The following is a 24,775-nucleotide window of genomic DNA, read 5'->3' on the forward strand; positions in this document are numbered from 1 at the left end:
ACATTCCTAAAACTGCAATATATTTCTGTGTTGACATGTAGAATGATCACCAAATTCTACCAGCATCTGATGGCCTTGGTGTTCGCTGTAAATGAGATCAATAAGGATAACCACCTTTTGCCCAATACCACCCTTGGATTTCATATTTATGACAGCTATTATGATGCAAGAATGGTCTATCGCAATATCTTGGATCTGCTCTCCAAAGCTGACCAGTTTGTTCCCAACTTCCAATGTGGGATGGAGAAAAATCTCATGGCTGTCATTGGGGGGATTGGTTATGATGTTTCCATGGGCATGGCAGACATCTTAAGCCTCTACAAAATTCCACAGGTAACAGATTTCAATAAAGGATAATATTTGTAGCTCAGGGTTGAAATGAAGACTCCACTAAGGTTGCCTCAAAACATTTCAAAGTCAGTAGGGCATTTTCCCATGCCTCCTGTTTCCTCTTTCTCTTAGCATCCCCAAAATTGTTGTGGCAGAATTATGAGGACATATCCAAATGAAAAAAGTAATTAATTACCACACTCACTTCTAAACAGCCCAGTAGTTATTTCATCTCCTTCAATAACATTTTAAAGACTCTAAAGTGTTTAACATTTCAAGTTGCCCAACTGCTTCATCTGTTGCCTTCTCGGCTATGATCAACTACAAAATTGTTGTGTGAACATATGGAAGCACAAAATCGTTTTCTGGTTGGGCTTCCATATGGGTCATTTCCACTGTCAGTTTCATTCTTTTGTGCTTTTCCCAGTCTCTCTCATGTCTTCTCTTCAGCTTTATTTACAATGTATTTTCTTTGATTGCACCAGAGGAGTCAAAAATGTGTTTTTCCTCTACTCTGTTTAGTGTACCTGAAGTTACATCTGCATCAGTAATATAGTCTCTTATGCAGCCTGACAGTAATATGAGGTTATTTCTCTGGGTCTCTGGGATTATCTTACCAGAGCTTAGACTTTGTGTTAATACTAGTCAGATTTGATCAATGGGCAGGCAAGTGCCTGATATTGGGGAAAATATGTAGAGTGCCAAAAACAAGAAGCTCACCTGAGCTCACATTTATTCTATGAAAAGAAGGTTATTGGAGGCTTTGAAGAAGAAATTGTCAAATATGTGATAGCCCTTTGTCTGAAACCTCTTTCCTTTCCAACTCTGTTATTCTGTTGTCTGTATATTTCCTCCCACACGTTCAGGAACAGGAATGGAAAGGAGAAAAAATATATATTCTGTATCTCAGTGATACAGTAAAAAGAAAACAATAAACTGTTCAGATCAATCAGCACCATAGAAATCAGCACTGTAAACTCAACATATTTGGAAAGAGAATATATTAGAGTCATGGAAAGAGATCTAACTAATATAATAAAATGTGTATTATGAAAAACTAAATCATACTTTGTATATGAAGGAAGCTGATAGAGATCATTCTGCTAATTTCCTAAGGTCAGTGAAGTATATAAATATTCATTTCACATACCAGTTTGTCTCTCAGGATATTGATAATCAATGAGTACAGTATTTAGTCATTAAGTGATAAGGGGAGAAAGTGTGTATAAAATTAAACATTAAAAATTCAACATGTTAGGTACAGGGAATCAAACATATCTCAAAACTAGAGATAAGAAAGTTAGTTCTCTGATTATGGGAAATAACTAGAGGTCACTTTTTACCTTTACTAAATTCGGATTTCTGTCCATTGACTTTCTCTTTTTTTTGTCATTGACTTGTCTATTTTTATTTCTTTGCTTTTTTGTAGATTACCTACGGCTCTTTTGTCCCAGAAAAGAAGTATAAAACTCCTTCCTTTTACCGTATTGTCCCTAATGAAGCCCATCAAGGTTTGGGGATGATCCACATGTTGCAACATTTTGGATGGTCTTGGGTTGGCCTCTTCATTGTAGATGATAACAGTGGAACACTTTTCCTGCAAAGCCTGCAGTTCTTGTTTTCCAAGAATGGGATCTGTTCAGCTTTCATTGAAAGAACTCCAAAACAAGCTATTACTTACAAGTATGAAGACACATTGGAGACAGCTGAAAAATATAACCAACATATGATGCAAGGAAAAGCCAATGTTTTTATTGTCTATGGAGAAACAAGTTCATTTATTTGGTTGACCTTAATGATAGAAACAGACAGCAATCTACCTGAAGAATTTATTCCTGGTGGGAAAGTGTGGGTCACGACTGCTCAGATCGATTTTGCATTAATGAGCTTCCAGCAAGGCTGGCGTTTGCAGAAGTTTGGAGGAGCCATTTCTCTGACATTTCAGTCCAATGAAGTTCAGGGATTCCATACATTTCTTCAGAGGTTTCAGTCATATAGGACACAAGGAGATCTTTTTCTCAAGGAATTTTGGGAACAAGCATTTGGGTGTCTTTTCCCAAATTCCACTGGAACATTAAAGGTCAAGAAGACATGTACTGGAGAGGAAAAGCTGGAGAGTCTTCCAGGTTCTTTTTTTGAGATGGCCATGGCTGCTCATAGCTACAGTATTTATAATGCCATCTATGCTGTGGCACATGCTCTACATAAAATCTATTCATCTCAGTCAAAAAGGAAAACAAACATGGATCTCCAAGATCCAAACATGGATCTTCAGAAACTGAAGCCCTGGCAGGTATTTTTTCTTCTATCGGGTTAATTAAGTGGTACTAAGATATCAGAATAACAGAATAACAGAGTTGAAAGAGCCCTTGGAGATCTTGTAATCCAACTCCTGCTCAAGCAGGAAACCCTATACCATTTTAGACCAATGGTTGTCAAGTCCCTTCTTAAAAGCCTCTAGTGTTGGAGCACCCACAATTTCTGAATGCGAGCTGTTCCACTGGTTGATTGTTCTTACTGTCAGGCAATTTCTCCTTAGTTCTAGCTTGGTTCTGTTCTTGATTAGCTTTCATCCATTGCTTGTTTTGCCTTCAAGTGGTGTGGAGAATAGGTTGACCCATTTTTCTTTGTGGCAGCCTCTCAAATAGTAGCACACTGCTATCATGTCACTTCTAGTTATCCATATCAAGGATGAGGTGATCTCCATAGGAGCTGAAAATAATTTATTCCTATAGAAACCTGCAGTAAGATATAAATAGTGAATTTAGATTTACAATCTTAATTTTGATATTAATAATTTATTGGTTGTATATTGTATCCTTTGTTCAGAGGCTTTTCTTTGTGTCAGATGCACCTTCAAATTATGGAGACATAACATTCAACACTGAGCTAGTACAATAGGTATACAATAGGTCATAGGAATATAGCATGTGTAAAAAATACGTAAAATAAATAGGATTAAAACTAAATGACATTCTCCCTGTATCAGGCCACAATGAGAGTATTTTCTTTTTTTAAAAAAAAAAAATTATTGCTTTTTAAAACAAACATAAACAAACAAAACATAAAAACATCAAGTCATCTTCCATATATGTACATACAGTGTGCCGGTTGGTTTACAAATTGTTTTGTGCTTCCATTTCATAGTCTTCAATAATAATTACATTGTATATAATAACCTCGTATTTTCAATCAAATATTAAATACATTAATATCATTATTAATCAATCATTTGACTATACTTTTATTCATTCATGTTTTACAAAATGATCATATTTTGCTTAATTTGTTTTATGACAATTCATATTATCATCCCAGATCTATCCTAGAATCATTTTGTAGATATAATAAGAAAATCTTTATATATTTATTATTTTCTAAAAGTTTACATATTTCATTACTATATTTTATTGTCTAATCATTGATAGAATAGATCCCAAATTTTATAAAATTGTTTATCATTTTTGTCTCTAATTTCAAATGTCAGTCTACTCATTTCAGCACATTCCAACATTTACAATCAGGTATTTCAAGTCTTTACTATATATTTCAGGTAAAATTCCCAATAAAAATATCTCTGGTTTCAAATCTATATGTTTTTTTGTCATTTTTTCCAACCACGTGTGGATTTTAGTCCAATATTTCTTAGCATCCGCACAAGTCCACCACATATGGTAATATGAGCCAGGTGTCTGATGACATTTCCAACATTTTTCGGATTTATTCTTGAACATTCTTGCTATTCTTGTCAGGGGAAAATGCCACCTGAAAAACATCTTATACAAATTTTCTTTATATGCTGTTGACATTGTCATTTTATAATTTTGAGACCACAATTTTTGCCATTTCTCTAGATCAATCCCATATCCAAAATTCTTCCCCCAAGCAATCATAGTTTCTTTTAACTTGTTCTTCTTCTAGTTTAATTTCTAATAAATATCCATACAATTTTTTAATCACCTTTTCATCAGTACCTGTCAAAATCTTATCTAAGTCATTTTGTTTATCATAGAAACCTTCTGTTTTAGAGTCTTTATCATACCTTGAATGTATTTGTGCATATGAAAACCAATTCATCTTTATACCTTGTTCCTCTAGTTTTTGTATAGATTTAAGTTCACCCTTTTCATTCAGTATTTCACCATATCTAACTGTTTGTTCCTTTTTGTATATTATAGGATAAGAAAATGCTTCAATAGTCGATAGCCAGACTGGAATTTTCAAATAACATTGTCTTTTAATCTTCTCCCAGTTTAACCACAGAGACTCCCATATATAATGTCTTCTAAAGTACCCCTGTGTTTTAGTTCCTTTATACCATAAAAAAGCATGCCACCCCAACAACAGATCATGTCCTTCTAATGTCAACAATCTAGTATTTCTTAATGTTATCCATTCCTTAACCCACATCAAATTTGTAGCTTGGTAATACAACTCCCAATTAGGCAAACCAAATCCTCCTCTTATTCTAGCATCTTGCAAAAGTTTTAACTTTATTCTCGCTTTCTTACCTTGCCATATATATTTCAACACAATTTTATTTAAATCTTCAAAGTAGTCTTTTCCAAGCCTAATTGGAATTGTTTGAAACAAATATAAAATTCTGGGTAATATATTCATCTTGATTGTTGATATTCTCCCTATTAATGACAGTTGTAAATTTTCCCATTTCGCCAAATCTAGCGCTATCTGCTGTTTAAGTTTGATATAATTATTCTCTTTTAGTGTACTGCATCTTGCTGTCAAGTATATCCCCAAGTACTTGATCTTATTCGTGACCTGAATTTTCAATAGGTCTGCCAGTTCTTTTGTCTTGATAGCATATTCTTTGTCAAGATCTTTGTCTTATCTTTATTTATTTTCAAACCAGCCACCTTTCCATATGTCTCTATCTTTTCTATCAATTTTGATGCTGTTTCTAATGGGTCTTCTAAGATAAAAACCAGGTCATCTGCAAATGCTTGCAACTTAAATTCTTCCTTTTTAATTTTCATCCCTTTTATATTCTTTATATCTCTAATATTTCTATTTAGCACTTCCAAAGTTAACACAAACAACAGAGGTGATAGTGGGCACCCTTGTCTTGTTCCTTTTCTTATGTCGATAGAATCTGTCAGTTCTCCCTCTATCATTACCTTTGCCGTCTGCTTATGATATGTAGCTTCTATTGCTTGAATAAATTTTCTAGCAAAGCCCATCTGTTCCAGCAGTAATAACATGAATTGTCAATTCACATTATCAAATGCCTTCTGTGCATCTAGAAATATCAGAGCCATTTGTTTTTCAGGATGTGCCTCGTAGTATTCCAAAGTGTCCAAGATTACTCTCATATTGTCTTTAATTTGTCTCTTTGGCAGAAATCCATTTTGATCAGGATGGATAAAATTATTTAAATATTTTTAAGTCTTTCTGCCAATATTGAAGCAAAGATTTTATAATCTGCCTTTAGTAGGGAAATAGGTCTATAGTTCTTGATTTGTAATGGATTTGTGTCCTCTTTTGGAACAAGTGTGATATAAGCTTCTGACCATGATTTAGGTATCCTCTTCTTTAACATAACTTCATTCATAACTTTTAGCAATGGAAAGTTCAATGATTCTTGTAATGTTTTGTAAAATTCTGCCGGAAGTCCATCTGGGCCTGGTGCCTTTCCATTAATTTGCTTCTTAAGTGCTTCAGTTAACTCCATCATCGTTATATTGTTTTCTAACATTGTTTCAATCTCTTTAGGTGTCTGGGGTAAATTAGCATTCTGTAAATACTGTTTAACTCTTTCCTCATCAATATTCTCTTGTGTGTATAGTTTCCCATAATAGTCTCAAATGATTTCCTTCTTCTCTTTACTACCATAGCAAACTTGGCCTTGGTCATCTATTAATTGCAATATTTTCCTTGATTCTTTCTCCTTTCTCAATTTATATGCTAACCATCTGCCTGGTTTATTTGCATCTTCAAAGTAGTTCTGTTTAGCACCTCTAATTTTCTGTGCTAGTTCTTCTTTTTCTCTTAGACCCATTTTATGTTTGGTTATATCCATTTTTAACTTAATGTCCTTTTTCTGTGTCTTTTTCTGTAGCTCTTTTTCAAGTCCTTTATACTCATCTTCTAATGCCTTAGAGGCTAATCTTTTCATGGTATTTCTTTTCCTTGTATGGTCTATTATCAAGCCTCTGGCATATGCCTTCACTGTATCCCATACATTCTGGATTGATGTATCTTCTTTTTTCTTTTCTCTAAAGAAAAAGGCCACTTCTTTCTCCATCCACTGTGTGAAGTCTTTTTCATTTAAAATAGTATTATTTAACGTCCATCTAGATCTTCTTCTTTGTCCTTTCCATTTATTGTCATTGGATTGTGATCTGCCCAAGTACTTGTTTCAATATTTATTTCTTGAATATTAGTTAACAATTCTGTTGACATCCATGATGTCATGATGATCTGATGGCGCAACTGGGAGGATGGAAATGAAGAACATGGATCATTACCTATGCCGTCTGAAACAAGAGTTGAGAAAGAATATTTGCCCTGCAGGCACCACAGAAGCCTAACCATTTAGTGTCATCAGCAGACAAGAATTTGATACATCATCCTTCCCAATACTGTATTGTAGCTGCAGGAGGAATTCAGCCAAGAACTTATACCTTGTTAGGGCACCGAGTTCATCTGATCATAGAAAAGGTGGAGAACGCCACAACTGTGGCTTCAGCTCGAGCGCAACTTCCGAGGAATGAAAGCTTTCCAGGTGGATTTGGCTCTGCTCTGCTTCTTCCTCCTCAGCCAAGAGAATGATCATCCTTGCAGTACGGTGAGATTCATCCCATCCTTGCAGGGCGGTGATCACTGGGAGCTGTGAGTCTGTCTTCAGTAGTTTGCAGCCATGGTGTGAAGTAGACTGCTTTCCCCCTGCCGCCCCTCTTCCCTCTTTTCCTCTTTTCTCTTCACCAAATTGCTAATCCGGACTCCATCTTTAAAAGGACAGTAACTTTGGACTTCCAATAAGTAGGGAAGTACTGTTATAACTGAACTCCTGTGAAGATTGGAAGCAATTTTATTCCCTGTGATAGAAGCAGAAGTATATTGAAGCCAGGAGTGATAGAAGCAGAAGTATATTGAAGCCAGGAGTGAATGCTCAATACAAATCTGAGTCTACACAGTAAAAATATAAACTGTTCGAATTGCCAGTGCAAGACATGCCTCTTTCTCTTAAAAGCAACAAACTTTGAAAGTGTATTTAGTTAACCAGGAGGGGCCCAGAAATCTCATTCATCAAGGGAAAACAAAAACAAAAAGTTTCTGTTGCCTCCTGTAATCTGTTCAATTTGTCTCTGCTGAATCAAAGTCTGCTTGCAAAAAGGAGAGAAGAATAGTTGGTTTCCTCTGTTCTTAGAAGTGAAGCCCTTTCCTTCACTCGGATAAAAACCCTTTGAACATTGTGTTACAATTTCCTGTTTACAGAGAAATAGCGATCTGCTATTCAAAGAAGCAATAAATTCTCTCATTCAGTCAACTACAGCTGTTAGTAAAACAATTAACCCTTTCCTTGCAGACTCTTAATACTACCTCATTACTTTAATCAAACACTGATTAATTCATTACCTCAAAACTTACAACTTTTCTACCTCATCACCTATATCACGATTAGATAATCAATTTCTATAAAATATTTTATTAATGGTTTAATTGATTTATTGTTTTAATTGATTAGTGTGATTAGAGTGTTTAGTAAATAGTGTGATTACTGACTAGTTTAAAAGATCAAGATTCATGTAATTTAATTGAATAGTAAAATCAATGATTTAGTGAATTTAAATGAACAGTGTGATTAATGATTAGTGTAATTAATTGATTAGTGATTAGAGTAATTAATTGATTAGGCTGATTGTTGCTCAGGAATATTATCTGACTAGAGAGATTACTGCAATTGATTGTTTGATGTAATATTGGCTATATAGATTACCCAAAATTGTTCCTTTAATTGATTCAATCAACAACGTACTATCTTAACAAACCTAACATGCCAAAAAGAAAATCCTACGCCAAACCACAACCTAAAGAGATGATAATCCCACCAATGAACCACAAGACTCCTGCACATGCCTTAAATGCTACAAAAATCTAAAGGATAATGAAAACTCCATCAAATGTTCTCTGTGTAAAAATACGCTCATCATGACTGCTTGTGATTACCTGAGCAAATGATTCAATACCTAGAATCATCCAATGAGTTTCCATATTTCTGCAAATCATGCAGACCCAAACTGGATCTGTCTGAAAGAGTTGATACCATCGAAACCATTGAAACATCCCTTAACACCATAGTAGCATCCCTGGACGCCGTAAAGAAAGAATATCCAACCTTGAAAAAAAGACACAACGCAAAAACTTGAACATCCAATAGCTACAAACCACATCTCTACCCAACAACCACAACCTAATCCAAAACCCAATCCACAAATAAACACAACCCAGACAAATATTGATATCCCAATCCTCATCAGAGAAGCCGTTGAGCGTGAGAACGGAAACGTCCAAACGCCATCTTATTTGGTCTAGAGGACATCAAGGTCAATGATGACATCACAACTGTCCGAAACATCATCAGTGATTATCAAGCATCAACCATCTCCGCTGATGAAATACTTGACATTTCCGCTCAAAAACAGAGACGGCTCTGTGGCTTACGCATGTGCAGGGTCATTTGCAAAAATGAATCAAGTAAACGTAAATTCATTTACACTATAAATTCACTCGCCAAAACCAACACCAACCATAAGAACCTCCGTTGTCGCCCTGACCTAACCATACAGCAACGTGCCCGCTCCCGTGTACTCCGCACTGAACTCAAAAACCGTCTAGACAATGGAGAGAAGGACCTGTACATTGACTACCATGCTGACTGTATCAAAGAAAGTCACCCAACCCGCAACTCGGCTTTAACCCTCAACCACAACCCTACCTCAACCGATCCACCATCACCCAAGACTAGGCATGCACGCCCCTAACTACCTCAATTCCAACTACTACAGGCCTCAAATGCAAACTACTCAATGCAAGAAGCCTCATGAATAAAATACCTGAATTTTTCCTCCTACTAAATATGGCTAAATTTGACATTATATTTGTCTGTGAAACATGGCTCAATGCATCTCTCCCTGACTCCATTACCACAGTAAGGGACTATCATGTTTACCGATCAGATCGTGAAATTCGTAGAGGAGGTGGTGTTGCTATCTTCTATAAAAAGTCCTTACATCTAAAAATATCCAAGTTACCCAGGAGCTTGCTCTTCCTGAGACCATCATCTGTGAACTATCCTTAAATATCACAATTCGATTCTTACTATGTTACAGAGCACCAGATTATGACATCGAACATGTAAACAAGCTAAATACATTACTAACATGGGCTGCATCCTGCCCATACCCTTTTATCTTTCTTGGTGATTTCAATCTACCTCATATTAACTGGACCCTAAATGAATGTACAACTGAAATCATACACACAACCTTCTACAATGCTATTACAAATCTGGGACTGGAACAACTAGTAACCAACAACACTAGACTAAACAACTGCCTCGATCTCATCTTCTGCAATAGTTTGAATTTAATTTACGGAATACAAACTAAAGAACCCTTTCCAGCAGTGACCACAATATGATTGACTTTTGTCTCAACATACGCCCACACAAAAATCACCACAATGATGTAATCCCCAATTGTAACTTCAAAAAGGCAACTATGATCTTATAGACAACGATCTCTCATCCCTGGATTGGCAATCTCTATTCACTGGATGCAATACTGTTGAAGACCATTACAACATATTTTTACTTGAAGTCAGAAGAGTCATCAAACTATATGTACCAACAACAACTCCCAAAACAAAACAAAAAGCAGATTACCCATATCAATAAGGAAACTTCAATCCAAAAAGAGATCACTCTGGAGGAAAAACAAATCTGGTCACGTTGCCAATTTCAAAAGCCGATACAAAAATTTATGCCACCAGATAAAGACCGAATGCACCAATTATCACATTAAACAAGAGGAAAACCTTCTAAGCACCAATTCCACCCGTGCTTTTTACAATTTTTGTAAACAACAAACTAAAAGACTCAAGGTCCATCCCACCCTTGATAGGACCTGATGGTAAAGACTGCAACGACGACACCATTAAAGCCAACCTCTTTAACACATTCTTCGGCTCAGTATTTGTAAACAGCAATGGATCATGCCCAGTATTCCTAGCCGTACCACAGATAACAACAATGATCTAATACATATCGATTTTACAGAAGACAATGTTGAAAAAGCACTACGCAATCTAAAACCATCTCTATCTATTGGACCGGATGGAATATGTGCCTACTTCTTAAAAAGCTATCGACTGCCATAGCCAAACCTCTAAGCATAATCTTTGAAAAATCTTTCAGGACCAGCTCCTTGCCTAACCTATGGTCACAAGCCACAGTCATCCCCATCTTCAAAAAGGAGACCCAAGCCTAGTTGAAAATTACAGACCAATCTCCTTATGCTGCGTCACCTGTAAAGTCATGGAATCAATTATTAACCAATCCATCATCCTCCACTTAGAGACAAACAACCTACTCTCCAATAAACAATTTGGTTTCAGAAAAAACTATCCTGTAATCTGCAACTCTTACACTGCAAAAACATATGGACGACACAACTCGACAAGGGCAAAGCAATAGACGCAATCTACATAGACTTCTGTAAAGCCTTTGATTCAGTGGTACACGACAAACTACTCCTAAAAATAAAATCCTATGGTATCTCTGGACAACTGAATAACTGGTTAGAAGCATTCCTGGCAAACAGACAACAAATGGTCAAAATTGGGAACGTCCTATCAAACTCTGTACCTGTCAATAGTGGTGTGCCCCAAGGCAGTGTTCTAGGACCAACTCTCTTCATACTCTACATAAATGACCTCTGCGATCATATTAAGAGCAATTGCGTTCTTTTCGCTGATGATGTAAAGCTGTTCAATACCACAGACAATACTGCTACCCTACAAAAAGATCTCGACTATGTATCAGAATGGTCAAACAAATGGCAACTTCAAATCTCAACAAATAAATGCTCTGTCTTACATATTGGCAAAAAAATCAGAAAATAAAATACAAGCTGAATAGTCAAGATCTTGATGATGACCCAAGCTCTGTAAAGGACCTTGGAATACTCAACTCTAATGATCTAAGTGCTAGAGCCCACTACAACTACATAGCCAAAAAGGCATTAAGAGTTGTTACCTAAACCTACGTAGCTTTTTCTCTGGTAATATCACACTACTAACCAGAGCATACAAAACATTTGCTAGACCAATACTCGAATACAGTTCATCAGTCTGGAACCCACATTACATATCTGATATTAGCACAATTGAGAAAGTCCAGAAATATTTCACAAGAAGAGTTCTCCACTCCTCCACTCGCTGTAGAATACCTTATGCCACCAGACTTGAAATTCTAGAACTAGAAAACCTTGAATTACGACGTCTTCGGTCTGATTTAAGCATGGTATATAAAATCATACATTGCAATGTCCTACCTGTCAATGAATACTTCAGCTTCAACCATAACAACACAAGAGCACACAATAGATACAAACTCAAAGTTAACCGCACCAAACTTGATTGCAGGAAATACGACTTCAGCAATAGAGTGGTCAATGTCTGGAATACTCTACCCGACTCTGTAGTTTCTTCCCCAAACCCCAAAAACTTTAACCTTAAACTGTCTACTATTGACCTCACCCCCTTCCTAAGAGGTCTGTAGGGGCGTGCATAGCGCACCAACGTGCCTACCGTCCCTGTCCTATTGTTTCTCTTATTCTTCTTTTATTTTTCTTATATGTACCCATTTCATGTATTCACAACTATGTATACACTTATACTTATTATCTTGTAAAAATTGGCAAATCAAATAAATAAATAAAATAAATAAATAAAATAAATGTCATATCTATTCTGGACCATGATAAGTGTCTATTTGAGCAGAAGGTGTATTGTTTAGTTTTAGCATTTCTTTCTCTCCATGTATCTTTTAAGTTTATTTCATCTACCATTAAAAAAAAAGATTTAGGGAGAGTCTTTCTATTTTGCTTTATTGTTTTCTGTGCTGTATAGCCCAGTTTATTGTCTACAATTCCATTAAAATCTCCCATCATAACTATATTAACATAGTCCAGTTCAATTATTTTCATATGTAATTTTTTATAGAATTCTTCTTGATTGTCATTCGGGGCATAGATTGCAATCAGGAATGTTTTCGTATTATTGTCCATTATATCCACCATTAATATTCTTCCGTCGTCATCAGTATAAATCAATTTTGCTGGGATGGTCTCTTTAATATATAAAACCACTCCTCTTTTCTTACATTGTGTCAAGGAAGTAAATATTTTCCCTAATTTTGGCTGTATCAACAATTGTTCATATTGTTTTTTAATATGTACTTCTTGTAGGCAGATTATATCAAATTTTAATTTCTCTAATTTATGAAAGGTTTTCCTTCTTTTAACGGCTGAGTTAAGTCCATTTGTATTAATTGTAATCAATGTTTTCTCTTCCATGGTTATATTTTGTAATTAGGTTTGACAGCTCTCGTGGATCTTGGTTCACGTTGTTCTTTGGCTTCCTCCTTTCCACCTACTGCACCTTCTTGTTTTTCAGTCGTCATTTGGGAGTCCTCTTGGAATTCAATTAGTGAAATTTCTTTTTCTGCCTCTTCCTCCCCTCTGAAAAATTCTGTGTAAAATGATTCAGCTTTCTCAATTGAGTCAATTCTATATCTCTGTTCTTGCCATGTGAACATTAAACCTTCTGGAATCAGCCATCTATAATTCACCTCTTTTTAAAGTAACAATTTGGTCAAGAATCGGTATTCTCTTCTCATCTCTCTCACTCTTCTGGGCACTTGTTTCACGACCACAATCTCCTTGTCTTTGTATTTCAATGTTTTCTCTCTTGCCACTTGCAATATTTGCATTTTAATGGCTTTCTTTGTAAATCTGATGTGAACTTCTCTTGGTAAGCTACTTCTCATTGCATATCTTGTGAAGACTCGATAGACCTCATCTATTCCATCCATCATCTTCTCTTCAGTTATTTCCAAAGCTTCAGCCAATATTTCTATCATTATCTCAGCTAGATTTTGTCCTTTTTCTTCCTCTATGTTTTGGAATCTAAGATAAAATTCTGATCTATTCATCTCCCATATCACTTTTATCTTGTTCAACCACAGTTAATCTGTTATCAATGTCTCCAACCTTCTTGTCTCTTTGTTTATCTTCTTCTTCAATTTTTTGGAGTCTCTCATCATACTTCATCATCATTTGTTGGATGTTCTCCACTTTTTCATCGGTTTTCCCTGTTCTTTGTTCAATGTTCTCAATTCTTTTTTCAATATTCTCTGACCATAAACACACCACACACAAAAAGAAAAAGTTGTAAAATCCTAAAAAAGGTGAAAAAATGAAGAAAAAGGCTAAAAAAAGAAAGGAAAAATTATTCAGGTTCTTCAATACCTTAATCCAATTAAGAGGTCTCAAATATAAAAGGATGCATAAAAATAAAAACAACAAAAAAAAAACAGTATGGAAGGTAGATGGAAAGACAAAAATACCAGGAAGGGAGAGAGAAGAAAAAGGCTACTCCCTTAAAAAGAAAAGGAAGGGAAACATTAATACTAAAGCTTTCCCTTTAAAATAAGAAGCAGGCATAGAAATTTAACTTCCAAAGACAAGAAAGAAAAACAAAGACAAGTTCCAAAGAGCCAAAAATCCAAATAGCTATTATAAAAAAAAGTAAACTGATGAGGAGGGGTAGCACAGCTTAGAAAGAATAAAAAGAGCACACTGCACTTTGTTTAATTATCCAAGGCTCTTGTTATAACTCTCTTCTCCAAAGACTTATCGCCTTTTCTTTTCCTAAGCTTCAAGACCAGACTCCAGCTGTTGATAGAAACCCAGAAGAGCACCTGCAATAATACTCTCCCATGCTATTCCCTCTATCTTATCAAACAGGCAATGTCCTTGAAAAAAAGTCTCAGTTCTTTCTCAGCTTTGTCTGGTCAAAAGAGAAATAGAATATTTCCAAGCCTCTAGTTGGCAGTGTTACAAAATTTCTTTAGCTTTCACTTTCCCCCTCCTTTTCCAAGCAAAATATAATAAGAATTAATTAAAAAAAGAAAAAGATATTTTAAAAAAATAACTAAAAGGGAGTCTCTGGCTTAGAATATTATAAAGTCAAAAAGGAGAAAAGAATAGATAAAAAGAAGAGAGAAAAAAAACCAGTCCAGTTTCAAAATATAAGATCATGTGTAAAAAATCCAGCAATGAGAAAAAAATAAAAATATTACTTTGACATTCCTGTTTAAAATCACCACTTAATCACTTCTGTCAAAACTTTTACAGATTCTTTCTTTTCCTTAGGGTGTCCTTTCAAGTCTTAAAATAAAGAAAAAGTTCTCACCAAACCGGCACACTCTCTCTTTCCGTTCTCTTTCATTTCGGAGCTGTCCCAACTTCAGCAGCTTTAATGGCTGCCTCTTTGCCGCTGGCAAAAAGAGCTTCTCCTGGATCTACCAGGGACTTTGCGATATCCCTGGGATTGACAGGATGTGCTCTTTACATTCACCGTCTCTTCGGGATGGTTTAGATCCACTTGGACCGTCCAGGAGCAAAGATATCGGCAGCGATCTCAGACCTCCGAGATCGCATGCCGTATCGTCATGACGCCAGCTCTGCCCTCCAAGAGTATTTTCTTTTGCCACATTCACAAAGAGTATCTTCTACGGGGAAGTCGCATTTAGATTGTCCTTTGAACTTTCTACCTCGGCACATGGTCCCATTTAAAAGCTAAAGGCAACATAATGTACCTTCTACCAATGTATTCTAATAGCAACAGCTGTATCACCCAATGTGCTTCCAAGGGTTCAAGTAAATCAGGTCTTCCCAGTTTTGTCCCAAAGTTTAATCATAAAGGATCCTGACTTGTCTTCAAAAGTAAAAGAGTCCAATAGCACTTTAGCAGGTTACCGTTTATGGACCTGCAGAATGTAATGTGGGAAGGTAATCTGGTCTCTGTGAAATAAAAGTTTAATCCACAATTAATTCATGTGAAGATTAATGCAGTTTATAATGTACAGAATATCAACTACATTAAAGAAGATATATATCTTATATACAGGGGTGGGCTTCAAAAAATTTAGCAAAGAGTTCGCTTCACGGTTGCTGGGTGGGCGTGACCATGGTGGGTGTGGCCTAGTCAGCCTCCTGCACCATGGTGGAGGGGCATTTTTGCACTCTTCAGGATTTGGAGGCTTTCCTTGAACCTTCAGGAAGTAGAAAATGGCCTCCCCAGGATTTGGAGGCTCTCTGGAAGCCAGAAATGGGCCCATTTTCAGCCTTTCTGAACATCCAGTAGGCCTGTTTTTTGCCCTCCTCTGGATGTGGCCTGCACTTACCTGCATCCAAAACTGGCCATGTGGGGACTGCTGGGAGGGGCAGGGTGGGGTGGGTGGAGCCAGCCAGGAGTGGCATTTGGGTTTTCTCCGAGCTGCACAAAATCTTAGCTAAGGGCTCTCCCAAACCCTTGGAAATCCCCAGCAGCCCACCCCTGCTTATATGTCTTTCAAAAAAACACCTCTCACATAGAAAACCAAAGGTGACTAAACTTTTCCTCCTGCTTATCACTAGCTTCATCAATTTCTTCAAGATCTTTCATTCAACAATTCTGCTGGAGATACTGTATTCCTGGATAAGCATGGAGAAATGCTGACTGGTCTTGAGATTACTAACTTGGTTGTCTTCCCAAACAACTCCTTCCACAGGCTTAAGATTGGATGGGTAAATCCTTACATTTTGGATGGGAGATATTTAACAGTATATGAGGATAAGATTGTTTGGCACCAAGCATTTAACCAGGTAAAGTATAGTAGATTCCAGATATTCCCTAAATTCTCATATATCTTTATGTTCTTTTTCAGAAACAGAAACCATTCTAGATGTATCTATCCATAACAGAATAATAGAGTTGAATGGGACAGTGGAGGTCTTCTAGTCAACTCCACTTCTCATGCAGGAGACCCTATGCCATTGCAGACAAGTCTCTCCTTAAAAGTTTCCAGTAATAGAACACCCATAAATTCTGAAGGCAAACCATTGCACTGGGTAATTGTTCTCACTATTAGGAAAATAAATTTCTCCTTAATTCCAGTTGCTTCTCTCCTTGATTAGTTTCCATTCATTGTTTCATGCCTTGCCTTCTAATGCTTTGGAAAATAGGTTGAGCCCCTCTTCTTTGTGATAGTCCCTCAAATATTGGAACACTGCCATCATATCAGCCTTGTTCTTCTTTTCACTAGACTAGACAAAATCAATTCCTATAACCGTTCATTATATGCTTTAGCCTTCAACCCGCCCATCACCTTTGTTGCTTTTTTTATGTACTCTATTTGATGAATTTCACCCTAAGAATCCAAATGAGACAATAATCAAATCTCAAATATTTTGATTTCTTACATTTGAATTATTATTTTTTTCCTCAGAAGTGGAAATAAGGCCACTAATCTATGTCTCCCAATATTTACTAATTCATGGATTGATTGATTTTCAAACACCTATATTTTGGCTTATCTTGAGGAATCAATCTGGTTTTATAGAGCAATATATCCTTCATTTTTTCTCCAAATGCAAACTGGGTTGAGCTGAGAGCTACTGGGCAGACCAGAATCACCTAGAGAGCCTATAGCTGACCTGTTTCTCATTTCTCCAAGAAATATAAACCAGAGCTGAAACTATGTACCAGACATGGTCTCATAATGTTGTCACTTTCCTGTTAGTGACTTATTAGGATTCTGTCAGGAATAGCCTTTTATTATAAGGCAGAACAAGAAGCAATGAGTGGAAACTAATCAACCAACCTAGAAATAAGGAGAAATTTCTTTAGAACAGTTTGCCTTCAGAAGTTGTAGATGCTCCATCTTGGAGGTTTTTGAGAAGAATTTGGGCAATAAATTGTCTGAAATGGTACAGGTTTTTCTGCTTGTCAGAGGGTTGGACTAGAAAATCTCCATGGTCCCTTCCAATTGTGTATTCTTACCTAACTTCTTTTCTACCCCTGAGGGCAGAAGAGTAAACAAGTCATAGTTTTTTTTAAAAGTTATATCTTATTTACACGGTTGATTTTAATTTTATTAGCCATCTAGAATCACATTTAGGAAGATAGAAATACACTGATGCAGCTGTAAATGGATTAAATTATAACAGAATACAAAGTTTGTAAAGTTATGATTCTATGGATTTATCTGATGCATTTGGCTCCATGGTTATCTAGTTATATATGATTTATATGGGTTTATCTTTCTTAATTCATTAGAAGAAACCATCATTGTTAAGAGAAAGAATATTAGAATAAAGTATTGAAATTATGTGCTAGAATATCAGGAATAGTTTGTATATCTATTTCCATCTATAGCTACCGTATATCTGGTCAGTTGATAATTACTACCTAAACGTTGTATCAGAGAGCTGCTGAATAACTAAAAAGGAAATGCTATTCTTCAACATTGGTCCAGTCCTGAAATCCCTTTTCTTTCTATGGATAGATAAAACCAATTTCTCTGTGCAACCCTTCCTGTCTTCCTGGTTTTCGGAAAGAAAAGAAAGAAGGAGAGAAATTTTGTTGTTACAATTGTATTCCATGCTTAGAAGGGAAGATTTCAAACCAGAAAGGTATGCAATTTTTAAATATAGGTAGCCTCCCCTTTCTACTCTTCCAAGAAAATGCCTACTTCTTTTCAAGTTTTCAACCAGGATGATCAGGGTACTAGAGATAAATCATATGATGAACGTTTGCAGGAACTGGGCATGGCTAGTCTAGTGAAGAGAATGACCAGGGGAGACATGATAACAGTCTTCCAATATTTGAGGGGCTTCCACAGAGAGGAAGGGGTCAAACTATTTTCAGGCTCCTGGATTGGAGCTGAAAGACGAAAGCGGAAGCAGTAGCTCCATCCTATGTTTGGGTAGACCAGGTTGCTCTGATTAGAAAACAACAACAGCACATTTTTAAAGTGAGTTTTGTCCCAGTTTACAACCTTTCTTGCCAGAGTGGTTAAGTGAATCACTGATGTTGTTAAGTTAGTAGCATGGCTGTTAAGTGAATCTGGCTTCCCCATTGACTTTGCTTGTGAGGAGGTCACAAAGGGGGATCACGTGACCCTGCAACTAAATATGAGTCAGTTGCCAAAGGGCCTGAATTTTGATCACGGGACCATGAGGATACTCCAAAGGTCATTGAGCACAGTAGCAGTAGAGTTGAAGACTTATGTACCACTTTACAATGCTTTACAGCCCTCTCTAAGCAGTTTACGAAGTCAGCCTATTGCCCCTAATAATCTGAGTCCTCATTTTATACACCACAGAAGGACAAAAGGCAGAGTTAACCTTGAGGTTGAACTGCCAAATTGCAGGCAGCTGGCAGTCAGCAGAATTAGCCTGCAGTATGGCTCCTTAACCACTGCGCCACCGCGGTTCATTAAGTGTGGAAAACTTATTTCAGTGTCGTTGTAATTTTGAATGATCATTAAATGAACTGTTGTAAGTCAAGGACTACTTGGATAGCAAAATGGCCAATGGAGAAAGAAGCCAAAAAAAATGTTTGATTTCTTGTTGTTTTCCTCAGATATGAATGACTGCTTCAACTGTCCAGAGGATCAATATCCAAACAGACACCGTGACCAATGCATTCTCAAAAGTGTAATGTTCCTATCTTATCAAGATCCCTTAGGAGCTTGTTTTGCGTTTCTTGCTCTATTTTTTTCCCTTCTCACGCTCTTCTTGCTAGGAATTTTCTTAAAGCACAGAGATACTCCAATTGTCAAAGCAAACAATAGAGAACTCACTTACACCCTCCTTGGATTCCTCTTTCTTTGTTTTCTCTGCTCTTTTTTATTCATTGGACAACCCAGGACAATAACTTGTCTAGTCCAGCAAACAGCTTTTGGCTTCATCTTCTCAGCAGTGGTTTCTTGCATCCTAGCCAAAAATATCACTGTCATTGTGGCTTTCATGGCCACAAAACCAGGGTCCAGTCTGAGAAAGTGGATGGGGAAAACATTGGGCAGATGTATTATTCTTTCTTGCTCTCTTTTTCAAGCAACGATCTGTGTAGTATGGCTGGCCATGTCTCCTCCTTTCCCAGATCTGGACCATAACTCTCTAATCACTGAAATTATAGCTGAATGCAATAACGGTTCTTCCAACATGTTTTATCTTGTCTTGGGTTACTTGGGCCTTTTGTCCATCATCAGTTTCATAGTGGCTTTCCAAACTAGGAAGTTGCCAGATAGCTTCAATGAAGCCAAGTTTATCACCTTCAGCATGCTGATTTTTTGTGCTGTTTGGTTTTCCTTCATTCCAGCCTATCTGAGCATCAAGGGGAAGTACATGGTAGCTGTGGAGATCTTCTCCATTTTAGCTTCCACTTTTGGACTACTGGGTTGTATATTTTTCCCCAAATTTTACATTATTGTGCTGAGACCTGAGTTGAATTCCAAGGAGCACTTAATAAAAACAAAGACTTAAAAACTGTGCATTTGTGCTCTTTATTTTGACAGCTCTGCCTCTACAAAGAATTAATATAGGGCTGAATGCAGATAAAGAATGAGGATAATGAACTGGAAAAAGTTCAATGAGAAAAAACCAAGAACAATGAGGAATGAACACATGGACTCATATATCACACCATTTTTTATCTCTATTCTCCAAAATGAAACAGTGTGTGCATGAGATCTTGCTGACTGCAAATTGAGAACAGCAGTTCATATATAGAATATAAATGTAATCACTCAATTAATGCAAACATGTCACGAGAAGATAAGGGGTTCTGCACAGATCCCATAAAATAATTTACTGCATTAACTTTAGAAAAATGAAATGCTTAGAAAAAGAATGATTTGCAGAGCATGGTGATAAAACCAACCAACCAACTGCAAATATTCCTAGCCCATCTTTGTGACTGCATATTGAGAACAAGGATTGCTTTAAACCTTGGATTTATTTCTAAAATTAAGCAGCTGTTTCCTTGCATCCTTGCCAGTTTTAACACCATAGTAAAACAAAGTTTAGAAAGATGCATATGTTTAGTTATCACTTGTTCAACTGCTTTTTTCTCCTTTAGCATATGCAAATATTTTGGCAGTGTATATGCATTATTTGCTCCAATGGTGCAATTGATCATATTGGAGGAGTTTGGAGGGGCTATTAGAAGACCTAGAGAGTCCCTCCATTTCTCCTGCCAAACCTCTGGATTCACCTTCACTTTTGGATGCAGTGGGTGAGACAGGCTCCAGGGAGAGGACTGGAATTGGTGGCCTGCATCAGTACAGGATCATCTAATACTTACTACCCAAATAATGTGAAGGGACGCTTCATCATCTCCAGAGATGATTCCAATAGTCTGTTGTATCTACAAATGAACAACCTCAAGCCAGAAGACACAGCACATTATTAATGTGCAAAAGACACAGTGAGAGGAAGTAAATCTGAAACCAAGCAAAAACTTGTTTGTGTTCCAGGAAACTCTGTGCTCTGCAACATTTGTTTGGGACTTTCAAAAGAAAATGTTCAGAAAATGGTTCATTCAAGCTGATGAGCATTAAGACAGGCTTTAGAATTTTCAGTTTTTAAAAAACAAACTTTATTGATTATATAACTAAAATGTCAAACAAACACATACACAACACACAGAAAGAAAAAGAAAAAAATGATTAATAAAAAAACCTAGCAATTTTATTATCGACAGTCTATGGTTCCTTGTTTGTTATCAATATTGGTGACATATTTACAAATACATCTTATTGTGAGTATATAATTACTACCTATTTTACGTTGTTTACTAATATATTTTCTATTTTTTTTTCTATCCAGTCATACCAGCATATCCAGCTTTTATAGTATTCTGATGTTTCTTTTTCCTTAAGTGTTAAGGTTAACTTATCCATCTCTGCACAGGCTGTTATTTTCTGAATCACCATTTCCTCTGTTGGAATATCTGCTTGTTTTCAACACTGTGCAAAGGTTATTCTGACTGCAGTAAGAATGTGCAGTATTATATATTTGACTTTTTTAGAAATTTGTCTATTAAATATCCCCAATAAGAAGAATTCTGGTTTTAATTCAATTTGCTCCGCCGTTATTTCCTCTAACCATTTTTTAATTCTATGCCAGTATCTTTGGGCTTCAGTGCAGGACCACTACATGTGAAAGAATGTTTCATGTTTATTTTTACATTTCCAGCAATTCGGATTCATGTTAGGAGACATTTTCGCTATTCTCGAGGGTGAGAGATGCCATCTATAAAACATTTTATAGGCATTTTCTTTATATGTTGCTGATTTTGTAATTTTATTATTCCTTGTCCCGACCTTTTCCCATTCTAATAATGTAATGCTATGTCCTATGTTTCTACTCCAAGCTATCATGTTGCCTTTGACTACTTCCTCTTCTAATTCTATCTCTAATAAATTATTATAAAATTTAGTTATATTATTTTTATCTGGGCCTAATAGGATTTTATTTAATTGTTGTAGCTTAGCATAAATTCCAAAATTTTTCTTGTCCTGGCTATATCTATTTTGAATTTGCAGGTAAGCCCACCAGTCTACTTGTAGCGCTTGTTCTTTGAGATCTTGCCATGTTTTTAAAGTTCCTTGCGCATCAAGAAGGTCTTTATATTTTATCATTTTATTAAGATCTAGATTATTTGGATGTATCATCGCCTCCATCGTTGAGATCCAGATTGGAATTTTTAAATCATGTTTTTTATTTTATTTTATTCCAATTAGCCAATAAGGAATCTCTAATTATATGTCTGTGGAAATAATTCTGTTTGATTTTTCCAGTGTCCCATAAAAGTTCGTGCCACCCCCTCTGTAAGTCATGGCCTTCTAGAAATAAGATTCTTTTATTTGACAGGTTTACTCACTCTTTCAACCAAAGTAAGGAGGCTGCACTATAGTATAATTCCCAATTTGGGAGTGCCGTACCTCCCCTGCTCTTCATATCTTGCATTGCCTTTAGGTTTATCCTCAGTTTTTTTCCCTTGCCAAATAAATTTGGTGATTATCTTGTTAAGTTCCACAAAGTAATTTTTATATATTTTTATTGGTATTGTCTGGAATAAGTAAATAAATTTGGGCAGAATGTTCATTTTTATAATAGCAATCCTCCCTAATAAGGAGATTTGCAATTTAACCCATATCTCTAAATCTTTTTTGACTTGCTGTAATAATTTATTATAATTATTTTCCATTAGGGTTTTTCCATTGAGCCGTCAACCAAATTCCTAAGTATTTAACTTTTTTTTACTATTTGTAATCCCATTATCCTTTCCAATTTTAATTTTTGTTTTTCTGTTAAATTTTTAGTTATTAATTTCATTTTTTCCCTATTGATGTTAAGTCCTGCAACTTTCCCAAATTGATCCAACTCTTTCAATAGTTCTTGATCTGTTTCAATTGGTTACTCTATGAAAAAAAACATATCATCCACAAATGACTGGAGTATATATTCTTCTTTCTTAATTTTTAGTCCTTTTATTCCTGGATTCTGTCTAATTCGTGTAAGCAATGTTTCCAAAGATAATATGAAGAGCAGGGGAGATAGTGGACATCCCTGCCTAACTCCTTTCTCTATTTTTATTGAGTGTGTGTACTCTCCATTAATTATAATATTCGCCTTTTGTGAATCATAAATTGTAGTCACAATGTTTTCAAATTTAGTGCCTAAATTCATATTGTAAATTTGTTGGATTAGGAATTGCCAGTTTAGCTTGTCAAAGGCCTTCTGTGCATCCAAGAATACAAGGGCTATTAGTTTTTCCGGGTGGGCTTCGTAGTATTTCAAAACATTTAGTACTGTTCTTAAATTATTCCTAATTTGTCTATTGATCCATTTTGATCCTTATACATTCAATATTTTTTTAATCTATTTGCTATAATTGTGGTAAATATTTTATAATCAGTATTTAACAGGGAAATTGGTCTATAATTTTGTATAAGTCGTAAGTCTGAATCTTCTTTCGGGATCAATGATATCAGTGTCTCCTTCCATGAATCCAACATTCTTGCTGCAAGTAGGACCTCATTATATACTTCCACCATGAGAGGTCCTATTTGTTCGCCTATTTTCTTACAAAGTTCCCCAGGTATCCCATCAGGTACTGGGGTTTTATTGTTCTTTTGGTTTTCTATTGCTGTTTTTTACTCGGGCCATGTAATGTCTCTAGTTAACATTTCCTTCATCTCCTCCTTGATTATTTTATCTTTAGTAATACCCAAATACTTTTTTATCATGTACTCGTTTACCTCCTTCTTTTTATAAAGATCTTCAAAAAATTTACATGCAATTTATTTTTTCTGTTCTATTCCTTGTTGGGCATCCCGGTTTTCATCTATTAATTGGTAGATCAATCTTTTTTGTTTTTCTTTTTTAAGTTTGTAGTACAACCACCTTCCTGGTTTATTGGCCTGTTCAAAGAATATCTGTCTAGCTGTATTCAACTTTGAAACCATTCCTTCTTGTTCAATTAAATTTAATTTATGTTTAGTTATTGTCATCTGTTTTTTCAATTTACAATCTTTTGGGGTGTTTTGTAGCTGAATTTCTAATTCTTTGATTCTTTGTTCTAATTTATTTTGTTGGGCATATTTTTCTTTATTTCTTTTAGTGGTGTATGATATCGTTGTGCCTCTTATTATTGCCTTCATTGTATCCCAAATATTCGGTTTTGTAGTAGCCTCATTGTTACCGTGTTTCTCATATAATAAGACCAGGTCTTATTTATTTTTTTTTGATCCCCCCAAAAAATGGCTAGGTCATCTTTTCAGGGATGACTTAATTTTTTTTCCCCTTGCATCTTTGGGAGAGTGGGCGGTGACAGCTTGGATGTTGACCTTGGCGTTGGTGGGGCACTTCGTATCGGGGTCAATGCAGGCAGCACCATATCCGGGTGTGCAACAAAAGTACTTCCTAATGTCAAGCCCCCCCACCATTCCCCCACATTTCACATTTTTTAATATAGGCCTTAATTTGGTGGGAGGGGCTTAATTTCATTTCATGCCTATAAAACATGCTGGGACTTCCTATTGGGGGAGGCCGTATTGTTTGAGAAATGGTATTTTCTTTTAAGAAATAATCTAATTCCTCCTTAAGTCTATTCATAAATTCTTTCTCTTTAATTAGCTGTGTATTTAGGGTCCACCTTTTCCTTGGTTTTTTCCTACCTTTCCACACTATCTGAATCGGATTGTGATCTACCTATTGGTTTGGTAAAATTTCAATCTCCTTTAATTCATTTACTAGCTCACCATTCATCCACACCGTATCAGTTCATGTCCATGATTGGTGAGGATTAG

At 36.0% G+C, this 24,775-nt stretch overlaps 2 protein-coding genes across 2 annotated transcripts; both read left to right on the forward strand.

Annotated features, from left to right (window-relative positions):
- The first annotated feature begins 42 nt into the window (after nt 1-42).
- Nucleotides 43-24,775, forward strand: LOC148129133 (vomeronasal type-2 receptor 26-like). The gene is made up of 6 exons (XM_087947371.1): nt 43-333; nt 16,053-16,280; nt 17,963-18,089; nt 19,042-19,925; nt 23,415-23,493; nt 24,723-24,775. Exons 1-6 carry the CDS (start codon nt 43-45, stop codon nt 24,773-24,775), a joined length of 1,662 nt encoding a protein of 553 aa, XP_087803497.1.
- LOC148129134 (vomeronasal type-2 receptor 116-like) lies at nt 1,582-3,231 on the forward strand. The gene is made up of 3 exons (XM_087946039.1): nt 1,582-1,629; nt 1,760-2,623; nt 3,160-3,231. The coding sequence occupies exons 1-3, from the start codon at nt 1,582-1,584 to the stop codon at nt 3,229-3,231; spliced, it is 984 nt and encodes a 327-aa protein (XP_087802165.1).

This window comes from Notechis scutatus, chromosome Z (genome assembly GCF_049901735.1).
Source record: "Notechis scutatus isolate UNSWTSFEM ecotype Mainland chromosome Z, rNotScu1.2, whole genome shotgun sequence".
Classification (NCBI taxonomy): Eukaryota; Metazoa; Chordata; class Lepidosauria; order Squamata; family Elapidae; genus Notechis; species Notechis scutatus.

Bases quoted from the DNA above. Each gene is read 5' to 3' on its own strand.
- LOC148129133 (XM_087947371.1), top strand. From the start codon at position 43: ATGATCACCAAATTCTACCAGCATCTGATGGCCTTGGTGTTCGCTGTA. The intron at 334-16,052 runs GTAACAGATTTC...GCTTATCACTAG, and splicing joins GCCTCTACAAAATTCCACAG to CTTCATCAATTTCTTCAAGA. The intron at 19,926-23,414 runs ATAAAAACAAAG...CTATAATTTTGT, and splicing joins TGAATTCCAAGGAGCACTTA to ATAAGTCGTAAGTCTGAATC.
- LOC148129134 (XM_087946039.1), top strand. From the start codon at position 1,582: ATGTTAGGTACAGGGAATCAAACATATCTCAAAACTAGAGATAAGAAA. The intron at 1,630-1,759 runs GTTAGTTCTCTG...GCTTTTTTGTAG, and splicing joins TCAAAACTAGAGATAAGAAA to ATTACCTACGGCTCTTTTGT. The intron at 2,624-3,159 runs GTATTTTTTCTT...TCCTTTGTTCAG, and splicing joins AGAAACTGAAGCCCTGGCAG to AGGCTTTTCTTTGTGTCAGA.